We start from the raw sequence: 13,031 nt of genomic DNA, 5'->3' as shown, positions 1-13,031 counted from the left end.
TGTGTATAATTTATATTATATATATATATATATAAATATAAATTATACACACGCATATGTGTATATATATATATATATATATATATATATATGTATTACTACATTAATGTATATTATAAAAGTCCTGTTATGAAGCAAACTATAAAAGTTTTTTTCCTTTTGTCCAGGTTTAAGTGTTGTTGTCATCGGCATGGCCACTGTGGTGACGACTATCACTGGATTGTCTACTTCGGCCATTGCTACAAACGGCTTTGTAAAAGGAGGTAAATTTGTTCATTATGACCTTGATGTCTCGTTGTACTGCTGATGCTTTGTCTCTAAAGTGCAGAATTATTTTTATTTCGGCTTGCTTAATTATCAACAGTAATGCAAAATGTCTTCGTCAGCTTTTAACATGGTCATCTGCTACAGACATGTTTGATAGATACTGTCTTGGGGAGTGAGGATCGTCTTGTGGTCCGTGCCAATTCTGGAAATGTCATGTTGTATTTAGATAAACCAAGACTTGTGTTCCGGGTTAGAGTTTAGTCTTTCTCATCGTTTTGACATTTTGTCCCTTCTAATGCTGGAGTCAGGACGGTCTCATACATTATATATGTGAGTCTTCAGAATTGCTATCCGCAGCAGCATTTAAGACTTCCTGTGTTTCCAGAAGCATTTACCCTGACTACAGTAGTGTATGGAGCTCATAGACTGCATTATGAATAAACATAATAAAGAATTTGTGAATTTAATATGAAGTATATTTCTATTTTAATTGAAAAAATAATAGATTTGGTTTGGCCATTTTTTTTGCACCGTTTACACTTAGACTAGAGTCAGAAGTGCAACATTTCGTAATGTTCTACCTAAAGGTCCAGTCACACTAAGCAACTTACCAGCGATCCCAACAACGATAGGGATCGCTGGTAAGTTGCTAGGAGGTTGCTGGTGAGCTGTCACACTGCGACGCTCCAGCGATCCCACCAGCAATCTGACCTGGCAGGGATCGCTGGAGCGTGGCTACACGAGTTGCTGGTGAGCTCACCAGCAACCAGTGACCAGCCCCCAGTCTCCTAGTTACAGCACACATCAGGTTAATTAACCCGATGTGTGCTGCAGCTAAATGTGCACAGAGCAGGGAGCAGCGCACACTGAGCGCTGGCTCCTTGCTCTCCTAGTTACAGCACACATCGGGTTAATTGCCTGATGTGTGCTGCAGCTAAATGTGCACAGAGCAGGAGCCGGCAGCACAGGCAGTGAGAGCGGAGGAGGCTGGTATCAAAGGTAAATATCGGGTAACCAAGGACAGGGCTTCTTGGTTACCCGATGTTTACATTAGTTACCAGCCTCCGCAGAAGCTGGCTCCCTGCTCACTGCACATTAGTTGTTGCTGTCTCGCTGTCACACACAGCGATCTGTGCTTCACAGCGGGACAGCAACAACTAAAAAATGGCCCAGGACATTCAGCAACAACCAACGACCTCACAGCAGGGGCCAGGTTGTTGCTGGATGTCACACACAGCAACATCGCTAGCAACGTCACAAAAGTTGTTCGTTACCAGCGATGTTGCTAGCGATGTTGCTTAGTGTGACGGGGCCTTTATTAGACTAAGTAGTTTACGGCAACTATTTGTTGGCTTACTTTGGCCCAATAACTTGCACCCTCATTTTGGTGTATGATATCGCATCTCCGCTAGGTCATGGCTATATTTTAACTACTGTATGTACATTCCTTTGTTCACGGTCACTCACTTTTTTGTTGTGAGTTAAAAGAAAGCATGGCTAAGGCACATACAGTGCCTTGTGAAAGTATTCACACACCCCTCCCCCGTCCCTTAACTTTTTGCCTATTTTGCTACATTACAACCTGCGTTTTTAAGTATTTTTGTAATCCAATTTGTGTTTGATGCATTGGCCCTAAATAATCAAAGTTGTGGAAGTAAAAGGAGAAAAATATAGGAAAAAACTTAATTTATGGGATAAAATTAAATAAAAATTGCCATGTGCACATGTATTCATCCCTTTTGCTATGGAATCCTTAAAAACTTCTGGTGCAAGCTATTAACTTCATAAATCACATGCTTAGTGAAAAGTCCCTCTGTGTGTGCAATCTAAGTGTCCCAGGATCTGTCAGTACATACACACCTTTTCTAAAAGGCCACAGAAGATGCAACACCATAAAGCAACCCACCAAAACTCTCAACCAGGGCAAAGAGGACATTAATCAGAGAGGCAGCACAGAGACCAAAGGTAACTCTGAAGGAGCTGCAGAGTTTCCAAGCAGACACTGGAGTATCTGTTCATATAACCACAATAAGCCGTACACTCCATATCGCTGGCCAGAAAAAAGCCTTCAAAATTGCAAGGTTTGTTTTGCTTTAGCCAAAGACCTATAGGAGACTCCCCAAATGTATGAAGGAAGGTGCTGTGGTCAGATGAGACCAAAATTGAACTTTTTGGCCATTAATGTAAATGTTATGTCTGGTACCAAACCAACACAGCTCAGCACCCCTAGAATAGCATCCCCACAGTGAAACATGGTGGTGGCAGCAGCATCATACTGTGGGGATGGTTTTTTTGGTAGCAGGGACAGGTACCACAGTCTGAGTTGAGGGAAAGATGGATGGTGTGAAATACAGGCATATTTTTGAGAAAAACCCATTTCTGTTTGTGATTTGAGACTGGGATGGAGGTTCACCTGACAATAATACAATGACCCAAAGTATACTGCTAAAGCAACTCATGAGTGGTTTAAAGGGAAACGTGCAAATGTATTGGTAAGGCCTAGTTATAGCCCAGACCTTAGTACAGTTGAGAATCTTTGGTCACACTTGAGGAGTGCTGTTCACCAAATGAAACCATCTAACTCGAGCAGTTTTGCCTTGAGGAATGGGTAAAAATCCCAGTGGCAAGCTGTGGAAAGCTCATAGAGACTTTTCCAAAGCCACTTACTGTTAGGCAAGGGGGGTGAATAGTTATGCACACTAACGGTTTCATTTATTTTGTCCTATTTTGTTGTTTTGCTTCACAATAAAAAGAAAAACACATTTTCTTGATGATTCAGCTGATGGCATGTTGGACATTCAGGCTAAAAGGCTTCCAGAAATCTGAGGTTTTGAACCTGTGGCCCACTGGAATAAGTTTCACCAATTTTGATAGGCGCACGGCTCTTAATATTTATGGTGCGTTTTTAACGCTTCCTGTGCTACAATGTATTTTAATAAATGTATTGAACTACTAGACTTGGCCCCTTTGATAAGCCATGATTTTTTTTAAAGTTGGAGCTGTGGCAAAAATTTTTGTCAAATGACACATGCAATACATTTACCAACTTCTAAAACTCTTGGTGTAAATGCCGCTGATTTCCTGAATCACCATTTTTTTTTGTTCCTGCCTTTTCCCATTCTGATATGGCCCCTTTTGTATGTACACACCTAGTATTTTGTTATTCAAGTGGGCGTGGTCACCAACTCTTCTGAGACCCACACCCAGTTGGAAAACAAGACTAGATTTATCCACAGGGAAAAGGGGAACAATTCTCAGAAACAGAGGGGCGCAGGAAGTAAAAAAATAAAGTAGCAGATTCTGGAGAACACGGACATTCACACCAGATTAAAATCTGCATATATCACAAGTGACCGGTCCTCTTCATGTCCCGTGTGTGCTTACATCCTTTCTATACTTCCCTACCGCACAGCATTCAGGAATTGTGGCTAGTGTTATGTGCGCATGTATATCTTGTATATATAAAATGACGACGATATTGTATTGAGCCATTGCACCGTATTTATCTCCTGATCCTGTAGCTGAGGAAATCAGGCCCTTTAAAATTCCCCAGTAATTGTGACTTAAGCACATTGTGGATGGACACCAGGAGCTGGACGTCAGTCTCGATTTCCAGCTATTGGTGCCAGAATAAAAGCCTTTGAAGCGGTTTCTTTATGACTTGTGTAAATCCTGGCTCTGTGCTCAGGAGTGTGGCGGCTGCCTACAACGTCACTGATGAGGATGGTCTCACGGTTGTGGTTCCGTTTCTTGATTGCATTGGCATTTGTCCGTCTTTCTTCTCATTGCCTTTTGCTTTCCCCTGAATACTGATGACTGTTGGTTTTTAATTTCTGCTAAATGATTTTGAGCAAGAGCGTTTCTTCAATATTTAGCACCTCGCTCCTATAGGCAATTCTTGAGACAATCAGTTCTAAGATTAATAGCAAAATGGATGGAGGAGCTTGTATAACTACACTTTAGCGCAGAGGTTATTGCCCATCTTAACATGACTGCCATAGTTTCTGGAAGTTGTAGTACCTCCACCGCTGGTAGGCCACAGGGTACAGAGCACTGTGCAGTATGGAGCAACGTCTGCCTCCTCAGTACATAAGGAATGCTGAAGACACAAAGGGCGTCTTCGTGCCATTAAGTATAAGCTGCTGCTTTTCTGGAGACGCAAAATGAAAACACTGGGTATACATTGTTTGCATTTTTGTGTTGTCATCCTACGTACAACCTTAGATCTATAGCTCAATGGCTGCGTATATACTATAACTGCTAGGACTGTAGCAGATGCAGAGCATTAAGGTAGAAGGGCCACAGGGAGGATGCGGCTATCTATAGACTTTCATATGACTGTGAAAGGCTAAGTGATATAATTCCCATGGGCACTTGGTCAGCATTTATAGCCGTGTAGGAAGCCGAAGTAATATTCTATCCAGATGTTAATGATAATGATAACACTGGATAACAAACTTTTTCGACAGTTTTGCTTTCTTTAAAATTTTAGTTGATTTATGAATTGAAATACTATGTCCCAAGAATGACAAAAGTATATTAGGAGTGATACCTTTTATAGGCTAACCAGAAAATTATATTAGCAAGCTTTCAGAGCACCAAGGCTCCTTCTTCAGGCAAATTACAAATGAATTACTGAGACCAAACACAACATTTAAATGAATGTTACAACAGGACATGGGAAAGATGATGCCTCCTAAAGATAAGCCAAGGAAATCAAATTAAGTTTTTTCTTAGAAATGCAGATGAGTTGGAAGTGGTCTGTTCAGATCACTTCTGAGGTTCTTCTGTTGGAGGTGTGAACTGTGTCATTTGTAATTTGCCTGAAGAAGGAGCCTCTGTGCTCTGAAAGCTTGCTAATAATATATAATTTTTCTGGTTAGCCTATAAAGGTATCGCTCCTAAAATACTTTCATTCTTGGGACATAGTATTTCAATTGATTTTTCTGGCTAACACGGTACCACAATATTACCCTGTATTGCACATCGTTGATTTATGATAAAGCCATTTGAGCTAAGCAGAAGTTTATTTTCTGATACTGTATCACACTGACATTTTGAGAAACATGAGATTACTGATTATGAAGCATTTGTTACCCGTATTATTACTTCACTGAACCAAAAGTGTTTTGCTGCTGATTTTCATTTCTACTCTACATCCGGTGCATCCCGTATTAGTGTCCAGCAATAGTCCGCTGGCATTAATGGATTCCAGTTGCCTTGATAGCGCTTATCCATGGCGGCAATATCTTAGTGAAACCATTCGCCATGCTTGTCAATGACTGCACTAAGATTTTCAGGGAATAATTACACATGTGAATACAGAAATTAATTTTCAATGACATGCTGCACTTCATCACTTTGTAAGCTTCAAGAAGGTTGTTAACTAGTGATGAGCGAGCGAGTTTTGTACCAGGTGACAGTAAATGCCATCAGTGAAACAAGTAACTCTGTATTTGCTTTTGACAAATGTAACTCCCGGACCAAGTCATTCATTTTCACTGTGTTATAAGATGAATCTCACCAGACATACATGGCTCAAAGTCTGAATCAGCATTGTTCCCCATCTCTGACCCATGGACTGCAACATCTTCATCAGCTGCCTCCTCTAGGCTCCATATCTCTGGTGGCTTTGGTACTGAATGAGTATCATCATGTGGCGATTGTTTGATAGCTGAAAGCAAATTGGGATATTCTAGGAATTTTATTCTTAGCAGAGAAACCAGAGACCTTAGACAGAAGTAACAGTCTGTCACTTGGACAACAGATGTGCAGAGCCCAGGATTTGTCTTGATCACCAATTTTGAATCCAAGTACAACAGTATAGTCTTTCATGATGAGAGCTGTCATGGTGCGTCTTTGAGGCTGAACTACTCTGTACTCTACACAAGTGTAACAGCAGGTATTGCAACTGATCCGACACTCGCGAAACATTGTAGCTATATCAGATTGTACTGTAGTAGTTTATAGCTGCTTAGATTTGAAATAACTTGCACAATCTTTGCAAGCAGATTTTACAGCCTCTGCAGGCAGTGTCCATACATGTCTAAACATGAGTAGATATGCCTAGTCTGCAACAATTCCACTGAAGTTTTGCAACTCAATGAAATGCAAGGAGTTAGTGCTTTGCTCGCCTATAAATTATCTAACAGCACATATATAGTAGACAATACGTGGACAGCCTGAAAATATGAAGAAAAAAAAAACAAAAAAACCCCAAAACTGCTCAAACAGAAGATTCTAGAAAAATGGTACTTGACAGGAAAATTTCAAGATGATTTTCGTGATCAGCAGTTCAAAGTTAGATAACATACACTCAAAAGTATTCAGGCAGTGAAAGGTTTGTTTCCCAGTGTAAAATCTCAGGACGACCTCAGGATGTTTTTTATATTTGAGATCTACCCGCAAATTATTCAACAAGAACCCACTCCTGTGACCACAACTTGCCCTGTTAGGGCCTCTGTACTCCAGGCAGATATGTTTGTAGCAAATCGACAGCGAACCTTACAGCAAAATCACCAGAGTCCATCAGCTTTGTTCAGTTGAAAAATTTCACCCAGGAAAGCTGCTTTTCACTTGTAGGAGGCGGACCTGGTCTGCTCACTCCTCCATAAGAGGACATCACATGGGCAGGAGAGCTGCACTAATAATTGCAGGAGGGCAATCTGTAATATTTATTAGTAAACTCTACCAAATCATGTCCTTAACATTGGTAAAATAAAGATAAATGGGCACATTGCTGTTGAGTACAGCTGATCGGCTTCTACTCTCCCAAATAGGTGTGTTTAGCAGTTCTCGGCAGAGGCCACTACATATTGAATGAAGCTGCGCCTCCAGCTGCTGCCTGAGCTAATAACAGCTGATCGGTGAGGTACTGCGTGTTGACCACTCCGATCTGATGTTGATGACCCATCAGATATGACCAGACAATCCATGTAAATGCACTGACCATCTCTAAACAGAATACATGAATGAAAAATGCATGCCAGTTTTGTGAAGCAGTTTTACATAATGTGGATGAAGCCAACTGGTCACCCTATGGTGCTCTAGACTTCCTCGCATGTTGACTGTTCAGGGCCTGTTTAGGAGAACTGGTAGTGCTGATTGTGTTACTTACAAAGACCACAAAGGGCTGGGTTACAGGGGAACATTCCTCTTAAAGAGGCAGTCTGTTTTGCACACTGTTTAGTAACTTTCCCTAAGGACCCCCACAGTAAGCAGTGACTGTGCATCGTGTATTATTTTCGCTCTGTAGACATTGTGGAAGTGAACAACATATTTTCATTTTTTTTTTTGTTTAAAAAGTGACCCTAAAATACCGTATTTTTCGCTTTATAAGATGCACTTTTCCTCCCAAAAATTCGGGAGGAAAATGGGGGGTGCGTCTTATAATCCGAATATAGCGGTACCTGGGTGTCCTGTCTGTGCGGGGGCCGGGTGCCTGAGGCTGCGTGCAAGCGGCCGGGTACCTGTGCTTGCGTGCGGTGGCAGCTGGGTACCCGTGGCTGTGTGCGGGCGGCAGCCGGGTGCTGTGTGTGGGCGGCAGTCGGATGCCCGTGCGGGCGTCAGCCGGGTCCTGTGTGCGTGCATCAGCCGGGTCCTGTGTGCGGGCGGCAGCCGGGTGCTGTGTGCGGGCGGCAGCCGCACAGGCACCCGCACGCAAGCACAGGTACCCGGCTGCTTGCACACAGGGTGGGCGGGCAGCCTGCTGGCTGCCATTTTGTGCGTGCGGGGCGGGCGTGTGTGCAGCAAGTTACACAATTTGTCCGCGGTCCCAGTTTCAAGTGATGGCGCCGGGAGCGAGCGCGTGCGCAGATGGAGCTCTTGGATGAGAGCTCAATCTGCGCATGCGCCGCTCCAGGCGCCATCATTTGAACCGGGACCGCGAACACTGGGACACTCACTGCACCGGCCTGCTGCACGACTCACCCGCCGCTGCTGCTGCCGCCGCCACCACCACCACGGTGTCCCGCGGCTCCTGCCACCCCGGAAGCCACCGCGCTTGCCACCACCGCACCTGCAACCGCGGACGCCACCGCTTCACCACCACTGCTGCCCCCCTCCGGTAAGAGAACACCGGAGTAGAAGACGGACCCCATTTTTCTTTTTCTTTACCTTTTTTTTTTTTTTATGTCTAAATTTGGGGTGCGTCTTATAATCCAGTGCGTCTTATAAAGCGAAAAATACGGTAATGCCACTAGAGGTGGTCATACGCATTACATGAATCTCACCCAAACCCACCAAATTCAGAAAGCTGTCAATTTGAGCTCCGCATGCAAAGATGGCTGGTAGATCGGCAGCGAATAAAACACTGATTTTATCACAACAACAGCGAGCAGCCCAGTAAGTGACACATCACTGGAATCCGGGTCTGTGCCCCTACATCTTGCTCACTTGGTGACAGATTCTCTTTAAGTTAAAAACTGCTTGCCAATGCCCTTTTTTGTGCGGTTCCATTATAATATTCGGTCAATAACCATGCACTGTTTCTATCTAATAATGTTCTTCTCTGTTTTCAGGAGGGGCGTACTACTTAATATCCCGAAGTTTGGGACCAGAATTTGGAGGTGCAATTGGCCTCATTTTTGCATTTGCTAATGCTGTAGCAGTTGCCATGTATGTGGTGGGCTTTTCGGAGACTGTTGTGGACTTACTAAAGGTATAAAATATTTCCCTTGTATACCATATATGATTCTTTTATCTTATTAGTTCTGCTTCTGATATTTTATTTATTTTATATTTTTTTAGTCTTGTATACTGAATATATCCATCTACCCTCAGACATTTGTCTTGTATCACTACTACCAGTGATCAGTGCATAGACCTTTTTACCTCTCATCATGGGTAGGAATCTGCTGCAATGTCTAAATTGTTACATTCTTTTTTTCTTCAAAGGATAATTTGTAATCTGCTGATTTTTATTTTTAATGATTTAACAAAATTTAATTTGTGTTTTGTAAAGTTTTGTATTTTTTTTCTATTTTGCACTAAGAGGAACTGATATCCAAGAGGGTTCTAGAAAACTGCAGGTTAGAGCTCAGGGTGGCCATATTTATTATGTGGCTTAGACACCACCTGTGCCTTGTCCTACAACAGGAGTGTTTTTTTTCCATCCTCCCCTGCCCAGGAGATGTGATCTGATCAGACCATGTCCCTGTATGGTCAGACACAGCCATTACACAGTACATAGCAGGGGCACATACTCGTATAAGATTATATCAGCACAGGAGCATTTTTATTAAACACATCTAATTGTGAAAATTATTATTCCAAGATATATTGATTAAAATGATTTTTGTTCATGGGAAAATCCCTTTAAAGAATGCAATTCAGCCAATCGGACCTCGTATGAATACTAGTAGCTCATCGGAAAGATTTTAGGAGAAATCTAAAGTAGATCTGTTTGCATTACTGTAATCTGCATAGAAGATAACTTGGTAACTACATGGATTATTTTAGTGTGCTAAACAATAGATGGCTGAAAGTATGACTTCATTCAGTCTGGCTTCCCGAAGTGGCAGAGGGTGTATTCCTCTTAGCACTTGCACGTAAAGTCATTTTTCCAGTACCCAGCCTCAGATTTAGTCAAGTTTTCCTGCACCTCTTTCTAGAAACGCCGTAAATGCCAGGTACGAGGGAAGCGTGTTAGGCGATGGTTGTGAGCGCGGTGCAATGATGTTGTCATCGGCCTCTGGCTCTGGCTGCGCTCCAGGAATGTGCTCTAATAGGAATGCCTTCCAAATATCGGCCCCGTATACCTAGTCCTTGTGCTCGGCCCCCTCAAGAACACTACAGGGCTGTTTATGCTGAATGCACATAGAACGTTTTCTGTCTCCTCTCGTGCCACTAAGTGAATTTGGGCAGACAGTCAAAGAACAGTGTCTTCTAATGGACTGGATGAAATGAACTGATCCTGCTCATGTTATGATGATTGTGCATATATATATATATATATATATATATATATATATATATATATATATATATATATATATATATATATATATATATATATATATATTTCTACAAATTTTGCTTAATATGAAGGATGACTTTGTTAATGTATCATATAGGAAAACAACGCTCTTATGGTGGATGAGTTGAATGACATCCGCATCATAGGGGCCATCACGGTGGTGCTGCTGCTCGGGATCTCGGTGGCTGGCATGGAGTGGGAAGCAAAAGTAAGTGACAATGCTCAGTCCACAGTGGCTTCACCCCAGTGTGTGTGTGTGTGTGTGTGTGTGTGTGTGTGTGTATATTTTTATATTACATACACACACACATATACCGTATTTTCCGGCGTATAAGATGACTTTTGAACCCCTGAAAATCTTCTCAAAAGTCGTGGGTCGTCTTATACGGCGGTGCACGGTGCCGTCATGACTTGACTGCCATTGTTTACACTCAATAAAAGATACTCTCACCTCTCTCCTCCGTGCCCGTGGTGCCTGCAGCTTTTTCTTGCAGGCACACAGACCCCTCCGTGATAGCGTCCGCTGCACAGAGCGGCAGCTTCAGGATGTCGTCATGGCTTTACTGCAGTTGAATGTTTTGTGGCTCTGTAAAGCATTCAACTGCAGTAAAGCCATGACAGCATCCTGCAGCCGCCGTTGCGTACACTGGTCTGTGTGCCTGCGGACTGCAAGAAGCAGCTAGAGGCACTTCGGGCATGGAGGAGAGGTGAGAATATCTTTTATTGTGTGTAAATAACGTCTTAATAGAGGACAAGAAGGGAACTAGCAGGAGGACATTACTAAACAATAGGGACATTACTATACAATGGGGACATTACTATACTTACTATACAATGGGGACATTACTATACAATGGGGACATTACTATACAATGGGGACATTACTAAACAATGGGGACATTTAAATTGAAAAGCTGGGGGTCGTCTTATACGCCCATGCATCTTATACGCCGGAAAATACGGTAAATATAAAATATATTATACCGATGCTTTATATTCAATGCATTATATAGGACTGCATGTTACAGTGTGTGTGTGTGTGTGTGTGTGTGTCAGGAGCTTCCAACATAATGCCAAATACCGTACATCAATTTTCCGCTTGCACCTAACAGAGCTCAAGCCTGATTTTTTTTTTTCTCCTCCCCTCTGGGCTGCTAGCCTTCAGAAAATGTTCTTTTTATTTTTTTTATAATTCTGGAATGGCACATTTTATTACACCATTACATGCTAGGTTCATCTAGTAAAAGCCGTACCTACATGGTGCCGATATACTCTGCACCGCAGTCCTCTACTGTTTGTGTAGCGACTACACACATTCCAGTCTCTATAATTTTCTGCTGAGGATTCGGTGACAATATTTTCCATTATGTTTTCACAGGCCCAGATCTTGCTGTTAGTGATTTTAATATTGGCGATAGTGGACTTCTTTATAGGAACGGTTATTCCCATGGAGGACAAGAAGCCCAAGGGTTTCTTTGGTTATAAAGGTAAGGTATTTTGTTATTATATAGGAAGCTACTGGAAAAAAACCCTTCTGTTGTTATGGATTGCAGCAAGTGATGTAATGGTCACATTGACCGTGAGCTGCTGGTCAGGTCGCACGTGCTTCATGTTGGATGCAGTGAAACCTATGAAGAGAAATGTCCACTTTTAGGTTGCCAGTCACAGTTGCTATTAGCCATGCGGTGAGCAGCCTTCCGTGCTAGTGGCAAATCTGCTATGCAGGCAGTCTTAATGACCTCTTCATATAACATGATTGCTTTTACTTTCTTTTCTTCCAGCTGAAATCTTTGCTGAAAACTTTGGGCCAGACTTTCGGAAAGGAGAGACCTTCTTTACCATATTTGCCATTTTTTTCCCTGCTGCGACTGGTATCTTAGCAGGAGCAAATATCTCAGGTGATCTTGCAGTAAGTATCATCTGTGAGAGTGGATTCGATAAATATTTGTTGTGCATAGTGCACAGGGCTTATTAACCCACATGCCTGTTTTATGTTCTCCAGGACCCTCAACAAGCCATACCTAAAGGCACCTTATTGGCCATCCTTATAACTACCATAGTCTACATGGGTGTCGCAGTGTCTGTGGGTAAGGAAATGATTCAGCAGTGTACTGCGTTATTTTATTATATACAGTTTAAACGTTCTTGCAAGACATAACGGTACGTCACCCTACTTCGGTGACTCTTTATCTTCTTAGAAAACAAAGGAATGAGCATGTTAAAATTTAGCATGCCTGATCCTTCTTTTCTCCGACACCAGCTGTCAGGGGGACAATGTTCGTCTAATGTATATATATGACCACCTTTTAGGTTTTTGAAGACATGTGATATTACCTTTCAGACAGACGTATTGCAGCAGACATGCCAGAAACCCACCATGGAAAACACAATTGTTTTCAATATTCCCAAAACTGCTCCCGCATCGATGGACAGAAATGACAAATTCCCTCACAGATGCTCCTGTTTTCTTTCTCCCTCTTCTCAGTCATCCATTTGACTGACTTTTTTTTTTTTCTTTCCTCCACCAGGCTCATGTGTCGTTCGGGATGCCTCTGGGATTCTTAATGACACCCTATCCGCTGTTGTGACCAACTGCACGGATGCTGCTTGTAAATTAGATTATAACCTTTCTTACTGTAAACCCAACTGTAAATATGGACTCATGGAGAACTTCCAGGTATCGGAGCGAGGACTTTATTCTTTGATTTTCAGGAGTGTTATTTCCCACAAATCTGTATCAGTAACTTGTGGAAATATGTAACCCCCCCCCTCCAGAAACAGTTACCCT

At 42.4% G+C, this 13,031-nt stretch overlaps 1 protein-coding gene across 3 annotated transcripts in view; it reads left to right on the top strand.

Annotated features, from left to right (window-relative positions):
* SLC12A2 (solute carrier family 12 member 2) overlaps positions 1 to 13,031 on the top strand; it is a 160,424-nt gene that overhangs the window by 80,485 nt on the left and 66,908 nt on the right. For all 3 annotated transcript variants that reach the window (XM_075324695.1, XM_075324704.1, XM_075324687.1), the window contains exons 5-11: positions 168 to 263; positions 8,787 to 8,926; positions 10,341 to 10,451; positions 11,622 to 11,730; positions 12,025 to 12,152; positions 12,246 to 12,330; positions 12,772 to 12,920. In XM_075324695.1, the coding sequence (XP_075180810.1) occupies positions 168 to 263; positions 8,787 to 8,926; positions 10,341 to 10,451; positions 11,622 to 11,730; positions 12,025 to 12,152; positions 12,246 to 12,330; positions 12,772 to 12,920 (818 nt within the window). The remainder of the gene's footprint in view (positions 1 to 167; positions 264 to 8,786; positions 8,927 to 10,340; positions 10,452 to 11,621; positions 11,731 to 12,024; positions 12,153 to 12,245; positions 12,331 to 12,771; positions 12,921 to 13,031) is intronic.

Source organism: Anomaloglossus baeobatrachus, chromosome 1 (assembly GCF_048569485.1).
Source record: "Anomaloglossus baeobatrachus isolate aAnoBae1 chromosome 1, aAnoBae1.hap1, whole genome shotgun sequence".
Lineage (NCBI taxonomy): Eukaryota > Metazoa > Chordata > Amphibia > Anura > Aromobatidae > Anomaloglossus > Anomaloglossus baeobatrachus.
Note: the sequence above shows the minus strand (reverse complement) of the source record. Positions and strands in the feature narration are given on the sequence as shown.